We start from the raw sequence: 17,208 nt of genomic DNA, 5'->3' as shown, positions 1-17,208 counted from the left end.
CTGCCCCCTGGTGTCCGAAAGTGTCCACTGTGCTTGTTTTAGGCATCAGAGGAAAATCTTAAAATATCACAAGACTAAAATAATAGAATAATAAAATAAAAGAATAAACATGATTACATTTTACATTAGTATCATTATCAGGAGGAAGGTATTTAAAGTGATATTTTTATAATTTGTGAAATATTTTTATCAGGTTAATCAACCATTAAAAAATCTAATCTAGTCTAAAATAATCTAATCTAACCCTAAACATAAAGATAAAATGTGTGTGTGTGTGTGTGTATGAATATGAAGTGTATTCAATATTAATCGGAATTTATTATGTTTATTTGTTCTTTAATTCTAAAGTGATCTGAATTCTACTGTAAGTGTAAACACAAAACCAAGTAACAACAGTCTCTCAAATCATTTATTACATTTATTAAAGCCTTACACTTCACCAATGTTTTTTCATATTTTAAGGCAGATAAAGTTTTGTTTGGTTTGGTTTCTTTATAAAGAACAGAATATAAACATCTGCTTATAACCAGGATCCTTAACATAAAAAGGTAAAAAAGAGCATTAAGACAGACGGAGAGGCACTGAGATGGAGGTCAGACCAGAACGTGTGTGTGTGTGTGTGTGTGTGTGTGTGTGAGAGAGAGAGAGAGAGAGAGAGATTCTCTGAGACTCTTTCATGCCCTGAAATTAAAAAATAAATCAAGTATAAATAAAAAATCATTTTAAAGAATTGGTGTAAAATCTGCAGCACGACTCGGGCGTATAAACATAAAAGGTAAAAATCTAAACTTTTAGTAAAGAAAAACTTGTTCCAGTTTATTATATTATTAACAAATTTATAAACAAAAAACATTGCTGTATAAAATCATTTGGCCTGTTGAATTTGCTAATGTAGAATTTCTTTTAAAAAATAAAGAAAGAGATGATAAGAAGTGAGCTCCACAGTGACGGAGTGATCAGAGTGTCATCGTGACTCGTTTCTCGCTTTCATGAACCTGGAGCTCTGCATCACACCAAATCACATGAAATCACGTTTGTGCATGTTTTTATAGTTTATAATATTATAACATTGTGATTTCTCAGGAACCGTCATAATAAGCAACTGTTTGATTGTTTTCTGCACTTTAAAATAAGCATTAGCTTCTTTACTGTTCATAAAGACAGAACACTTTATCTATAAATTATTATTATTATTGCGTCTCTAATATTGCAGGATTTCCAAAACGTAAAGAAGCGTCAGAAATGAATCCCACAAGGCTCTGCTTTAGGGCCGCTATTATTCTCCTGTTTATCCAGACTCTAGGATATTTAACTGTTCAAAATTTGCATAATATTGATTTTAAGGCAAAATAAACTGTGTTCATGATGAGCTGAGCTCTCGTTATGAATAATTATCATCTAGTAATGGAGGTCGATAGCAGCTACTCCTAACGTCTTCATTTTTGAAAGATTCATCTAAAACATCTGGAATGTTCTGAGTGCTGGAGGTATTAAAGGCTTTCTGGACAAATGGACCAGCTACATGGGTCGTAGCAGGCAAAAGACAGACCATCAAATCCCTTTAAAAGCTAAAAACAATATATAAATAAAAAGGTTATTATGTTCCAGTAGGGCTGCTGAGAGAAGGAATTAAAAAAACCCTCAACAATAAAATCAGCATTTTGTTCCAGCTCTAAACAAAAAAAACAGTAGATAAAGTGGTGACATTTAGAGCACCTGTCATAAAATAATGTGCTTGTTTTTGTTTTTTTAAATCCTGTCAGAAACACAGATGATGAAGCTGAAAATAAAATATGAAGAAGAAGAAAAAGAAGAAGAAGAACCTCGTCACCTCGAGCGTTTATGGCTTTTTTTTTTTTCAAATTATTTTACATGATTCTAATAACGCTGTGAGCGTCTGAGCAGACCCTGAGGAAGGAGTGAACGGTCTCAAACTTCAGCAACTTCATCATCTTCATCTTCATAGAATCGGTTCCTCTTGATCACTTCCTCCATGCTGAGGGATTCATCTGCTTCTTCTCCGTCCCAGAATCCCACGTCTTCAGACGTCCTGTTGCTCTCCGCAGCTTGTGGAGGTGAAGCTTTCTGAAGCTCCGGAGTTTGTTTTGGTTTCTCCTCAGCCCGGTCATCAGAAGCCTCTGTTTTGTTTGTTTGAGGTCGTTTCAGGATGGATTGCGGGATTTTGGGTTTCTCCTCTTGTTTCGGAGGAACCTCCACATCACTGCTGTTTAAAGCCTTGTGCTCGGACTCGGAGGGCTTCCTTATTTTAATCTCTGAACTCTCCTCCTCTTTCTCCTTCTGGACCATCTGTACTTTGGAAGGCGACTGAAGCTCCAGAGAGCCACGCCGAGTCAGAGTGCTCTTGAGTGGGCGTGGTGGATCCTGATTGGTGGACTCCATTCTCGGTGCCACAGAAAAAGGTCGACTACGTTCTCGGAGAGATGCGCTGCGTCTCAGATTCCTCAACTCCACTCGCTCTGTGCTCTCCAGACTGGACTGGACATCTTCCTCTGGGGGCCATTTTAGCTTGAAGGCTTTAACCGGACTCCTTCCTCTTTCCTGACCAGAACCGGACGTTTCACCACGAGGTGGCCAAGCGATCTTCAATCTTTTTGTTTCCACACAAACTGCAGGTTTCTCGGCTTCTTGAACCGTCTGAGTTTTGGTCTCCAGAGTTGATGTAAGATCGGTGACTTTGGCTATCGGAGTTGCCTCGACTGTGGAGTTTTGATTGAAGACTTTTTCTGAACTGAGCCCTTTAACTGGTACGGGTTCAGGTGATACAGGTTTTGGCTTTTCAGACTCTTCGGTCTCCTCGTCCTCACCTCGGGCTGTCCAAAGCTCCTTATGAGGCCTGTGTCCGAAGCCCTCGTCGTAGTTACCTTTGGACTTGAAGAGCTGATTGAAGTGAGGCTTGCAGTAGATGCTACCATGCAGGCAGGCGAAGTTCGCCAAGCTAAAGTTAGATTTAAAGAAAAGTTATTTCTGATTTTAAATATCTCCTGGTGAAGTATAGTTATATAGAAAAATAATCTAATCCATCTAATGCCACAACTGACTCTCTGATGAAGCGTCTCTGCATGATAGTAAATGGCATAAATAAATAAATTAATATGGTAGTCACGTGCTTTTCCAATCAACCATAATTGATTGTAACTCTGTATTTCTCGGAATTCCAGTTCTAGCCACACTTTAGTGCCTCACCTGAGTTTGGTGTTGCAGTGAGTGCAGCGGAAACAGGAGTTGTGGAAGGTTTGCTGATTGGCCACCAGTTTCTCCAGCGGGTAAACGGTCTTATCGCAAGCAACGCAAGTCTCCCGCACAGTAGCACGAAACTTCTGCCCCTGTCACAAAATAAAATGTAAAACTTCACCACAACAGGAATAAAGCATCAGAGTAACTAAACTACAGGATAACACCCAACATAATGCTAAGAACTGATCAACTACATGCTAATCAACACCAGTAGTAGTTCAGGAAGACACTAGCCCTCTCTCATGAGCCATCACTTACAAATATACATTAGTTTAACGAGTTTGTTACAGAATAATTAAAAAACTCAAAAATATTTACAATCATCAGCCCAAAGTCTACAAAATATATCTGATGACTGGAAACTGAAGGATCGCTTATACGATCCACACCACCAGGGGGCGCCACAAATCTTTCTAACAGATTAAAGCAGAAAATTGCATTCTACTCATTTGAAAAAGAAGCTCATGGTAAAACCCTGCAAAGTGAAAAAAATGAAATTAGTGAAGTGAAGTAACATCAGACCCTGAAGATGCTGATCTCCTGAACCCTGGAATATGAAGATCTTAGAAACACTATAGAGCTGAATTACTGAGAAACTGGAGCAAATCCAATCTACTGAGTGACGTTACAGTTAGCGCTCACTCACTCTGACAAATCTGGGCGTGTCACTGGTTTCAGGCTCAGACGCTGCAGTGCTTGAACTTCCTGTTTCAGAGAACACACCTAAAATATAATATACATTTATAATGAGCACATTTCCATGAAGTGAAGTTGGATAGAGTTCAGGATTAATACACAGAACTCACCATTGGGTCTGGTGCTCATCGCCTCTGAAGGGGCTCGCTGTGGGAGGAAAAAGAAACAAAAGCAATAGGAGGAGGAGGAAGAAGAAGAAGAGGAGGATGAGGAGGAGGAGGATGAAGAAGAAGAAGAACAAAAAAAAGACAATTTACAATTTAGAGAAAACCTTCATGTTAATTTATTTATTCCTCTTTCCCTTCACTGCATTTTATTTATCATTTACTGGATAAAATAATAAAAAATAATATAATATTTATCAATTTATTAATCGATTATATTTAATTATAAATATTATTTTAATTACTTTATTAATTATTATAAAAAAAATAATATACACAGTACAGACTTTTAAAACTCAAGCTCAGTGAGTTTTAGTCGTATTTAATATGAAATAAAATGAATAATTGAATTAAGAAAGTGAAGTTTTTACAGCACTAGTTAAAGCGTGAAGTTTTTACCTCTTTCTCATTCTCTTCTCCACCACTCGGAGGCGCATTTTCCTTCAGATCCGCCGCTGAACTTTTGACCTCGGTCTCAGCCGGCTGGAAACATCACAACGTTAGCATTTATTACCTCCATATTAAATAATAATAACTCACTCAACACCCCCCCACCCCCGACTTAAACTCATGAGCACTGAGGCGACTACGCTTCATTTATTACACTGCAAAACATAAATAAACATAAAGCCACCTGGTTAGCAACAGAGCTGGAATCTACGCTACGTTATTAAAGCTGTAACTCAACACTTCACTCAGCTTTCAGTTTCTTACAGCATGAAAATTCCTCAGCACAGGGTAAAGAAATGTCTCTGGTTTGTTTAAAGCTTCTCGATGATCTCCTAACGAGCAGGAACCAGCTAACGGGCTAACTCCTTAATGCTAATCTGCTCTAATCCTTTATTAACAAAATAAAATAAAATCAAGCCGCAGTGTGAAAGTGTTTCAGTGCTTTTTAAATATGAATTAACTTCCTAAAAGATCATTCTATAAAGTTCTAACCTATGTAGTGTGTAGTGTGTGTACAGTGAGTGTAGTGTGTTTACAGTGTGTGTAGTGTGTGTACAGTGTGTGTAGTGTGTGTACAGTGTGTGTAGTGTGTTTACAGTGTGTGTAGTGTGTACAGTGAGTGTAGTGTGTTTACAGTGTGTGTAGTGTGTGTACAGTGTGTGTAGTGTGTGTACAGTGTGTGTAGTGTGTGTACAGTGTGTGTAGTGTGTGTACAGTGAGTGTAGTGTGTTTACAGTGTGTGTAGTGTGTACAGTGAGTGTAGTGTGTGTACAGTGTGTGTAGTGTGTGTACAGTGTGTGTAGTGTGTACAGTGAGTGTAGTGTGTGTACAGTGTGTGTAGTGTGTGTACAGTGAGTGTAATGTGTGTACAGTGAGTGTAGTGTGTGTACAGTGTGTGTAGTGTGTGTACAGTGAGTGTAGTGTGTGTACAGTGTGTGTAGTGTGTACAGTGAGTGTAGTGTGTGTACAGTGAGTGTAGTGTGTACAGTGTGTGTAGTGTGTACAGTGAGTGTAGTGTGTACAGTGTGTGTAGTGTGTGTACAGTGAGTGTAGTGTGTGTAGTGTGTACAGTGAGTGTAGTGTGTGTACAGTGAGTGTAGTGTGTACAGTGTGTGTAGTGTGTACAGTGAGTGTAGTGTGTACAGTGTGTGTAGTGTGTACAGTGAGTGTAGTGTGTACAGTGAGTGTAGTGTGTACAGTGTGTGTAGTGTGTGTACAGTGAGTGTAGTGTGTGTAGTGTGTACAGTGTGTGTAGTGTGTGTACAGTGTGTGTAGTGTGTACAGTGAGTATAGTGTGTTTACAGTGTGTGTACAGTGTGTGTAGTGTGTACAGTGAGTGTAGTGTGTACAGTGTGTGTAGTGTGTACAGTGAGTGTAGTGTGTACAGTGTGTGTAGTGTGTGTACAGTGAGTGTAGTGTGTGTAGTGTGTACAGTGTGTGTAGTGTGTGTACAGTGTGTGTAGTGTGTACAGTGAGTATAGTGTGTTTACAGTGTGTGTACAGTGTGTGTAGTGTGTACAGTGAGTGTAGTGTGTGTACAGTGTGTGTAGTGTGTACAGTGAGTATAGTGTGTTTACAGTGTGTGTACAGTGTGTGTAGTGTGTACAGTGAGTGTAGTGTGTTTACAGTGTGTGTAGTGTGTACAGTGAGTATAGTGTGTTTACAGTGTGTGTACAGTGTGTGTAGTGTGTACAGTGAGTGTAGTGTGTTTACAGTGTGTGTAGTGTGTACAGTGTGTGTAGTGTGTATAATGTGTAGTGTGTGTATAGTGTGTACAGTGTGTTTACAGTGTGTGTACAGTGTGTAATGTGTAGTGTGTGCAATGTGTAGTGTGTATAGTGTGTAATGTGTAGTGTGTGTAATGTGTAGTGTGTATAGTGTGTACAGTGTGTGTACAGTGTGTAATGTGTAGTGTGTGCAATGTGTACTGTGAATAATGTGTAGTGTGTGTATAGTGTGTGCAGTGTGTTTACAGTGTGTGTACAGTGTGTGTAGTGTGTACAGTGAGTGTAGTGTGTGTACAGTGTGTTTACAGTGTGTGTACAGTGTGTGTAGTGTGTACAGTGAGTGTAGTGTGTGTACAGTGTGTTTACAGTGTGTGTACAGTGTGTGTAGTGTGTACAGTGAGTGTAGTGTGTGCAGTGTGTTTACAGTGTGTGTACAGTGTGTGTAGTGTGTACAGTGAGTGTAGTGTGTGTACAGTGTGTGTAGTGTGTACAGTGTGTGTAGTGTGTGTACAGTGAGTGTAGTGTGTTTACAGTGTGTGTAGTGTGTACAGTGAGTGTAGTGTGTTTACAGTGTGTGTACAGTGTGTGTAGTGTGTACAGTGAGTGTAGTGTGTGTACAGTGTGTGTAGTGTGTACAGTGAGTGTAGTGTGTGTACAGTGTGTGTAGTGTGTGTACAGTGAGTGTAGTGTGTTTACAGTGTGTGTAGTGTGTACAGTGAGTGTAGTGTGTTTACAGTGTGTGTACAGTGTGTGTAGTGTGTACAGTGAGTGTAGTGTGTTTACAGTGTGTGTAGTGTGTACAGTGTGTGTAGTGTGTACAGTGAGTGTAGTGTGTTTACAGTGTGTGTAGTGTGTACAGTGTGTGTAGTGTGTATAATGTGTAGTGTGTGTATAGTGTGTACAGTGTGTTTACAGTGTGTGTACAGTGTGTAATGTGTAGTGTGTGTATAGTGTGTACAGTGTGTTTACAGTGTGTGTACAGTGTGTAATGTGTAGTGTGTGCAATGTGTAGTGTGTATAGTGTGTAATGTGTAGTGTGTGTAATGTGTAGTGTGTATAGTGTGTAATGTGTAGTGTGTGCAATGTGTAGTGTGTATAGTGTGTAATGTGTAGTGTGTGTAATGTGTAGTGTGTATAGTGTGTAATGTGTAGTGTGTGCAATGTGTAGTGTGTATAGTGTGTAATGTGTAGTGTGTGCAATGTGTAGTGTGTATAGTGTGTAATGTGTAGTGTGTGTAATGTGTAGTGTGTATAGTGTGTAATGTGTAGTGTGTGCAATGTGTAGTGTGTATAGTGTGTAATGTGTAGTGTGTATAGTGTGTACAGTGTGTTTACAGTGTGTAATGTGTAGTGTGTGCAATGTGTAGTGTGTATAGTGTGTACAGTGTGTGTACAGTGTGTGTACAGTGTGTAATGTGTAGTGTGTGCAATGTGTAGTGTGTATAATGTGTAGTGTGTGTATAGTGTGTACAGTGTGTTTACAGTGTGTGTACAGTGTGTAATGTGTAGTGTGTGCAATGTGTAGTGTGTATAGTGTGTACAGTGTGTTTACAGTGTGTGTACAGTGTGTAATGTGTAGTGTGTACAGTGTGTAATGTGTAGTGTGTGTAATGTGTAGTGTGTACAGTGTGTAATGTGTAGTGTGTATAGTGTGTACAGTGTGTGTAGTGTGTTCAGTGTGTGTAATGTGCAGTGTGTATAGTGTGTACAGTGTGTGTAGTGTTTAGTGTGTATAGTGTGTAGTGTGTACAGTGTGTATACAGTGTGTGTAATGTGCAGTGTGTATAGTGTGTACAGTGTGTTTACAGTGTGTGTACAGTGTGTAATGTGTAGTGTGTACAGTGTGTATACAGTGTGTGTAATGTGTAGTGTGTGTAATGTGTAGTGTGTACAGTGTGTGTAATGTGTAGTGTGTGTAATGTGTAGTGTGTACGGTGTGTGTAATGTGTAGTGTGTATAGTGTGTACAGTGTGTGTAGTGTGTTCAGTGTGTGTAATGTGCAGTGTGTATAGTGTCTACAGTGTGTGTAGTGTTTAGTGTGTATAGTGTGTAGTGTGTACAGTGTGTATACAGCGTGTGTAATGTGCAGTGTGTATAGTGTGTACAGTGTGTGTAGTGTTTAGTGTGTATAGTGTGTAGTGTGTACAGTGTGTATACAGTGTGTGTAATGTGTAGTGTGTGTAATGTGTAGTGTGTACAGTGTGTGTAATGTGTAGTGTGTGTAATGTGTAGTGTGTACGGTGTGTGTAATGTGTAGTGTGTATTGTGTACAGTGTGTGTAGTGTGTACAGTGTGTATGTAGTGTAGTGTGTACAGTGTGTGTAATGTGTAGTGTGTACAGTGTGTGTAATGTGTAGTGTGTACAGTGTGTGTAGTGTGTAGTGTGTGTAGTGTGTATGTAGTGTAGTGTGTACAGTGTGTACAGTGTGTATACACACAACACACTATACACACTACACACACTGTACACACTACACTACATACACACTACACACACTGTACACACTACACACTATACACACTCTACACACTACACTCTACACACACTGTACACACTACACTACATACACACTGTACACACTACACACACTGTACACAATACACACTACACACACTGTACACACTACACACTATACACACTCTACACACTACACTCTACACACACTGTACACACTACACACTCTACACACACTGTACACACTGTACACACTATACACAGTGTACACACTACACACTCTACACACACTGTACACACTGTACACACTACACACACTGTACACACTGTACACACTCTACACACACTGTACACACTACACACTCTACACACACTACACACACTGTACACACACTGTACAAAGATCATTCTATAAAGTCTATCATATTCTATCATATCATTAAATTTTTAGTTATAAAGATTATAAAGACTGTAATAAAGTGTTAATAACACTGTTATGTATGATGGATGACAGGATGAAGGAGGTCAGTGACATACCGAGCTCTGGCCACTGCGAGTGTCTTGTTTGGACACGGCGGCTTGATACTTCGCCATTCTGTCCCTCAGAGACTTGGAACGTTCCAGAGAGACCAGACCTGTGAGAGGAAGAACCAGGAACATCAACACATTACACACACTGTACACACTACACACATTACACACACTGTACACACTACACACACGCTACACACTACACACTCTATATTGTACACACACTGTACATACTGTACACACTACACACATTACACATACTGTACACACTACACACACTATACTGTACACACTACACTCTACACACACTGTACACACTACACACATTACACATACTGTACACACTACACACTCTATACTGTACACACTACACTCTACACACACTGTACACACTACACACTCTATACTGTACACACTACACTCTACACACACTGTACACACTACACACTCTATACTGTACACACTACACTCTACACACACTGTACACACTACACACTCTATACTGTACACACTACACACATTACACATACTGTACACACTACACACTCTATACTGTACACACTACACTCTACACACACTGTACACACTACACACATTACACATACTGTACACACTACACACACTATACTGTACACACTACACTCTACACACACTGTACACACTACACACATTACACATACTGTACACACTACACACTCTATACTGTACACACTACACTCTACACACACTGTACACACTACACACTCTATACTGTACACACTACACTCTACACACACTGTACACACTACACACTCTATACTGTACACACTACACACACTATACTGTACACACTACACTCTACACACACTGTACACACTACACACATTACACATACTGTACACACTACACACTCTATACTGTACACACTACACACACTATACTGTACACACTACACTCTACACACACTGTACACACTACACACTCTATACTGTACACACTACACACACTATACTGTACACACTACACTCTACACACACTGTACACACTACACACTCTATACTGTACACACTACACACACTGTACACACTACACACATTACACACACTGTACACACTACACACACGCTACACACTACACACTCTATATTGTACACACACTGTACATACTGTACACACTACACACATTACACATACTGTACACACTACACACACTATACTGTACACACTACACTCTACACACACTGTACACACTACACACATTACACATACTGTACACACTACACACTCTATACTGTACACACTACACTCTACACACACTGTACACACTACACACTCTATACTGTACACACTACACTCTACACACACTGTACACACTACACACTCTATACTGTACACACTACACACACTATACTGTACACACTACACTCTACACACACTGTACACACTACACACATTACACATACTGTACACACTACACACTCTATACTGTACACACTACACACTCTATACTGTACACACTACACTCTACACACACTGTACACACTACACACATTACACATACTGTACACACTACACACTCTATACTGTACACACTACACTCTACACACACTGTACACACTACACACTCTATACTGTACACACTACACTCTACACACACTGTACACACTACACACTCTATACTGTACACACTACACACATTACACATACTGTACACACTACACACTCTATACTGTACACACTACACTCTACACACACTGTACACACTACACACTCTATACTGTACACACTACACTCTACACACACTGTACACACTACACACATTACACATACTGTACACACTACACACTCTATACTGTACACACTACACTCACTGTACACACTACACACATTACACATACTGTACACACTACACACTCTATACTGTACACACTACACACATTACACATACTGTACACACTACACACTCTATACTGTACACACTACACTCTACACACGATGTACACACTAAACACTCTATACTGTACACACTACACACTCTATACTGTACACACTACACTCTACACACACTGTACACACTACACACACTGTACACACTACACACTCTATACTGTACACACTACATTCTACACACGCTGTACACACTACACACTCTATACTGTACACACTACACACTCTATACTGTACACACTACACACTCTATACTGTACACACTACACACATTACACATACTGTACACACTAAACACTCTATACTGTACACACTACACTCTACACACACTGTACACACTAAACACTCTATACTGTACACACTACACTCTACACACACTGTACACACTACACACTCTATACTGTACACACTACACACATTACACATACTGTACACACTACACACTCTATACTGTACACACTACACACATTACACATACTGTACACACTACACACTCTATACTGTACACACTACACACATTACACATACTGTACACACTACACACTCTATACTGTACACACTACACACATTACACATACTGTACACACTACACACTCTATACTGTACACACTACACTCTACACACACTGTACACACTACACACTCTATACTGTACACACTACACTCTACACACAATGTACACACTAAACACTCTATACTGTACACACTACACACATTACACATACTGTACACACTACACACTCTATACTGTACACACTACACTCTCTATACTGTACACACTACACACTCTATACTGTACACACTACACACTCTATACTGTACACACTACACACTCTATACTGTACACACTACACACATTACACATACTGTACACACTAAACACTCTATACTGTACACACTACACTCTACACACACTGTACACACTACACACTCTATACTGTACACACTACACTCTACACACAATGTACACACTAAACACTCTATACTGTACACACTACACTCTACACACACTGTACACACTAAACACTCTATACTGTACACACTACACTCTACACACACTGTACACACTACACACTCTATACTGTACACACTACACTCTACACACAATGTACACACTAAACACTCTATACTGTACACACTACACACTCTATACTGTACACACTACACACATTACACATACTGTACACACTACACACTCTATACTGTACACACTACACTCTCTATACTGTACACACTACACACTCTATACTGTACACACTACACACTCTATACTGTACACACTACACACTCTATACTGTACACACTACACACTCTATACTGTACACACTACACACTCTATACTGTACACACTACACACTCTATACTGTACACACTACACACATTACACATACTGTACACACTAAACACTCTATACTGTACACACTACACTCTACACACACTGTACACACTACACACTCTATACTGTACACACTACACTCTACACACACTGTACACACTACACACTCTATACTGTACACACTACACACATTACACATACTGTACACACTACACACTCTATACTGTACACACTACACTCTACACACACTGTACACACTAAACACTCTATACTGTACACACTACACTCTACACACAATGTACACACTACACACTCTATACTGTACACACTACACACATTACACATACTGTACACACTAAACACTCTATACTGTACACACTACACTCTACACACACTGTACACACTACACACTCTATACTGTACACACTACACTCTACACACAATGTACACACTAAACACTCTATACTGTACACACTACACTCTACACACAATGTACACACTACACACTCTATACTGTACACACTACACACATTACACATACTGTACACACTACACACTCTATACTGTACACACTACACACTCTATACTGTACACACTACACTCTACACACACTGTACACACTACACACTCTATACTGTACACACTACACACACTGTACACACTACACACAGTGTACACACTACACACTCTACACACGCTGTACACACTAAACATACTGTACACACTAAACATACTGTACACACCAAACACACACAACACACACTGTACACACCAAACACACACAACACACACTGTACACACTAAACACACACAACACACACTGTACACACTAAACACACACAACACACACTGTACACACTACACTCTACACACACTGTACACACTACACACACTGTACACACTACACTCTACACACACTGTACACACTGTACAGACTACACACACTGTACACATTAAGAACACGTTTATTCAGTCTGATGTACAGTATTTATCTTTACACGCCATTGCACATTAAAATGCTCTAATCTGATTGGTCAGGAGATGTGTGTTCGTTTTGCACAAATGTTAACATTAATGCACTTGCACTAACACGTTACTATAGTTCATACACACAGATACAGTCTGGTTCATTCTTGGGTGAACACTTTCTGTTCTCTCTTTTTGTTTTCTCAGTAAAAGAAAGAGAGAGAGAGAGAGAGAGAGAGAGAGAGAGAGAGAGAGAGAGAGAGAACTGTTAAAATGTCAGATGTTTCATTGGTTAATATATTGGTCATTGTGATGGTCAGTAAATCTCTGCAGTATTAGCAGAATAAAAAACCCTAACCCTGTCTATGTTCTGTCATAAACATAAATATAATCTATAATAAAATATAATATAAGGTATATATTATATAAATATCTCTTCTTCTGTATGGAGTTTAACCCTGACACTGAGAGCAGGACGCAAACAAGTGACCAGTGTTAATAAAATCAGGAGTTGTGTTTCAGTACCTCGGTCTGCAGGTCGAATATCCGCGTCTTGTGAAGAGCTGCTTATGCGTCGTACCTAAAAAACAAGGAGGAAACGGGAACTTTAAAACTTAAAACATTTAAACTCTGTGATTTAGTTACAGGAATTAACTCCAAGAACTGAGCTACAGCTGAACACTGAAACAATCCAGGATCTGAAAAAAGAGTTTTATAGAGTTTAACTCATCCTGAAACTTTCATGAAACTTTCTGTTTCATGCTGAAATATCAATTCAGTTTCGTTTAGCATTAAATTTAGAACACATTCGCGATTGAAAACCGCAAAATAGATCTGAACAACAAAGTGCAAAATTTTTAAAAGTTCTTAAACACTGAAGTATGTGGTAATGTAGGGGTTAAGGTGTTGGATTACTGATCAGAAGGTTGTGAGTTCAAATTCCAGCACCACCAAGCTACCACTGCTGGGCCCCTGAGCAAGGCCCTTAACCCTCATTAGTATAAGAAGAGATCAATCGTATAAATCACTGTGGATAAGAGCATCTGCTAAATGACAGAAATGTGAATGTAAGCACGGATGCTAAGGAAGTGAATAAATTTATGGATATAAATTTGATGCTGAACAAACAAAATAAATCACGAAAAAATATCCACAACAAATCGATTTTAAAACAAAAATATTTACAGTTCGAATCAGGAAAATGAGCTTTGATAATTATACATTACTTTGCAATGTTTCACAATTTCCATGAAACAAAAATTGAACAAAGAGAGCTTTAAAAGATTTACAGTAAAAATCCAAAACAATGAAACTCAACCTGAAATCTGATACTGTACCTGAATAATGAAACCCTCAATCTATTAGAACAGAAGTCAAAAAAAAATTAAGCACGATAAAAATTTACACCACTGAATTTTACAAAGAAGATTTAGTTCCAATCTCTAGAGAACACAGGAAAGGAAAAGAGAATCCAGAGACCCTGCAATACTCAGGTGTCCTTCTTAGCTAAGAAGCACACACACAAACACACCCATACACACACCCATACACACACACACACAGGGCTTATCTACTCAGCACTGTTAGCATCACAAAGGGCAAAGGGAAAATCCCAGTCTCTACAGTAAATGTCTTTTGTCTTCGTGCTCATTAGCATGACAGTGAAAACTCTTCACACCTCAGAGTTAAACAAAACGAAGGAAATGATTGGGTTTCATGAAATGGTTTCAGTCTTTTAAATGAAAGCTGCAGTGTTTCTAAAAAGTAAAAGAATGCAGGTGATTATGAGGACATTCGACACAAACCTATCTTTATGAGGACCTTTTGTTATTCTTGTATTCCTATAATATTTTAATTGGACACTGTTTTCCATGGTTTCTTTGACGTTACTTCTTTTATTTGCACTTCTCAACTTGCGTCTCCACTCATTGACGTGATTATTTTATCGATGTTTCTACACCTAAAATTAATTCTAATGAACTCTAATTTTTTATTTTGGTCACCAGAAGTAACTTTGGCAAACAGTTTTTGTATTTAGTATATTATATGTGTATGTTATGTATGTTTTTGAGACTCAAGCGATTATCAGGACGTACACACACACACACACACACACACACTAATCTGTTTTGAATTAAGATAAGCTTTAGTCACTTTTACTCAGTGGTTATTTGCATCTACTCTTTTTGTTTCTTTCTTTCTTTAGATTGATTTATTTTATGCTATTAACCGTGTTTATTGTTGCTTAATTCAGTTAGTTATCTTATTAATTTGCTTTGTTGTTCATTTTTTTAATGCTTAAACATGTTAAATGTAATTAATCTTTTAGCCACAGTCGAATGTTAAAATCTACAAGATGCACCAAAATAGACAAAATTACAATCAGTCTCAGGTATAGGGGGCGTGGTCTAAAGTATGTGGGTGGAGCTTGTGCTCTGCTTATGCAAAAAGTGTGTTGGAGGACATTTTGTTTTAAAAGTCTATATTAAAATATTCCTAATATTCATTAAAAGTGTATAACATTTCTAATAAAACAGACGGTTTATATCCGGAGAATTTATAAAGTGTCGTAAATGAGGTATGTTACGCACTGACTGTCTCTCACTGTTAAACTCATTATAGGATAGAGTGTGTGTGTGTGTGTGTGTGTGTGTGTGTGTGAGAGAGAGAGAGAGAGAGACCTTGAGCAATAACCCATGCTATTAACTCCGCCCAGTCTAGCATGAAGTCCAGCTATTTCTTCAAGGTTGCCAGGCCCACAAATTTGCTTCAGAATAGAGCAAGTTGATTTTTTGTCTGTTTTTGTGTACACAGTTCTATGAGGAGGAATCCAGTGCTAATTCATGACGGAAACATGCTAACATGCTAACTAACTCCTTTGCTGCTTTAAATGGCCACCAATTTGCCTAATCTGGTGTACATGGACAAAGAGAAATAAAACATAAAGAGGGAGATTTCTCATGGTGTGTTCATGTGTGTGTGTGTGTGTGTGTGTGTGTCAATCTGAAGCTTCTAATCATGCATATCTTTTATGTTACGAAAATCCAGAATTGAAAACTTGCTCTGTAGTCGTCCAATCAGCACACTGCTGAATCAGCGTTTATTTTTTTCCGGGCTCGAGCACAAGCGTGTCAGTGTGACGGAGGACAAAGACACACTGTCTCCATCACACGCTGTGCTTTTAGGGGAACTTCAGAACAATGCAGGTTCCTACACAACCAACCACACCTCAGTATCTCACTGGAATAAACGCTAAGAGCAGGAAAGGAAAAAATCTGCCGATGAAACAAAACGCTTTCTAACCTGAAAGTTTAGAGATGTTAAAGAAAAGCACTGACACTGGAGACTCCTTCCATAATGGTTAACTAACAACTAATTACAGCTAACAAAGCGCCACCATGCCAACAGATCCACCGTTGTTTTTGGTTTTTTTATCACACTGTACACATGAAGAAGCTGTTACTATAGAAACTAGAACGAGGGAATTAACATAAACCTTAGACTTAAATTATTCTATTAACACCTTCTGACCAATCAGAGTCCAGAATTCACCTGCACTGTGAGAAAAAGAGTAAATAAATAAATTCACCTAAAACTTCACACTTCTACACAACTACATCCTCATTTATCTCAACACACACACACACACACAAGAGCAAAGTGGATCAGTGTGTGAGAGAGGAATGCGAGTGAATTCCTGACCT

General features: G+C 38.9%; 1 protein-coding gene across 4 annotated transcripts in view; it reads right to left on the bottom strand.

The window, feature by feature from the left end:
- Positions 1 to 391: 391 nt before the first annotated feature.
- lima1b (LIM domain and actin binding 1b) overlaps positions 392 to 17,208 on the bottom strand; it is a 36,848-nt gene continuing 20,031 nt past the window's right edge. For 3 of the 4 annotated variants that reach the window (XM_058373158.1, XM_058373157.1, XM_058373160.1), the window contains 7 exons: positions 14,030 to 14,084; positions 9,285 to 9,382; positions 4,515 to 4,598; positions 4,062 to 4,098; positions 3,902 to 3,978; positions 3,205 to 3,344; positions 392 to 2,956 (listed from right to left, as the gene is read on the bottom strand). In XM_058373158.1, the coding sequence (XP_058229141.1) occupies positions 1,930 to 2,956; positions 3,205 to 3,344; positions 3,902 to 3,978; positions 4,062 to 4,098; positions 4,515 to 4,598; positions 9,285 to 9,382; positions 14,030 to 14,084 (1,518 nt within the window). In that variant the 3' untranslated portion in view covers positions 392 to 1,929. The remainder of the gene's footprint in view (positions 2,957 to 3,204; positions 3,345 to 3,901; positions 3,979 to 4,061; positions 4,099 to 4,514; positions 4,599 to 9,284; positions 9,383 to 14,029; positions 14,085 to 17,208) is intronic. The other variant, XM_058373159.1, reaches the window with a different exon arrangement.

This window comes from Hemibagrus wyckioides, linkage group LG21, assembly GCF_019097595.1.
Source record: "Hemibagrus wyckioides isolate EC202008001 linkage group LG21, SWU_Hwy_1.0, whole genome shotgun sequence".
NCBI lineage: Eukaryota > Metazoa > Chordata > Actinopteri > Siluriformes > Bagridae > Hemibagrus > Hemibagrus wyckioides.
This window is presented reverse-complemented; position numbering and strand designations above follow the sequence as displayed.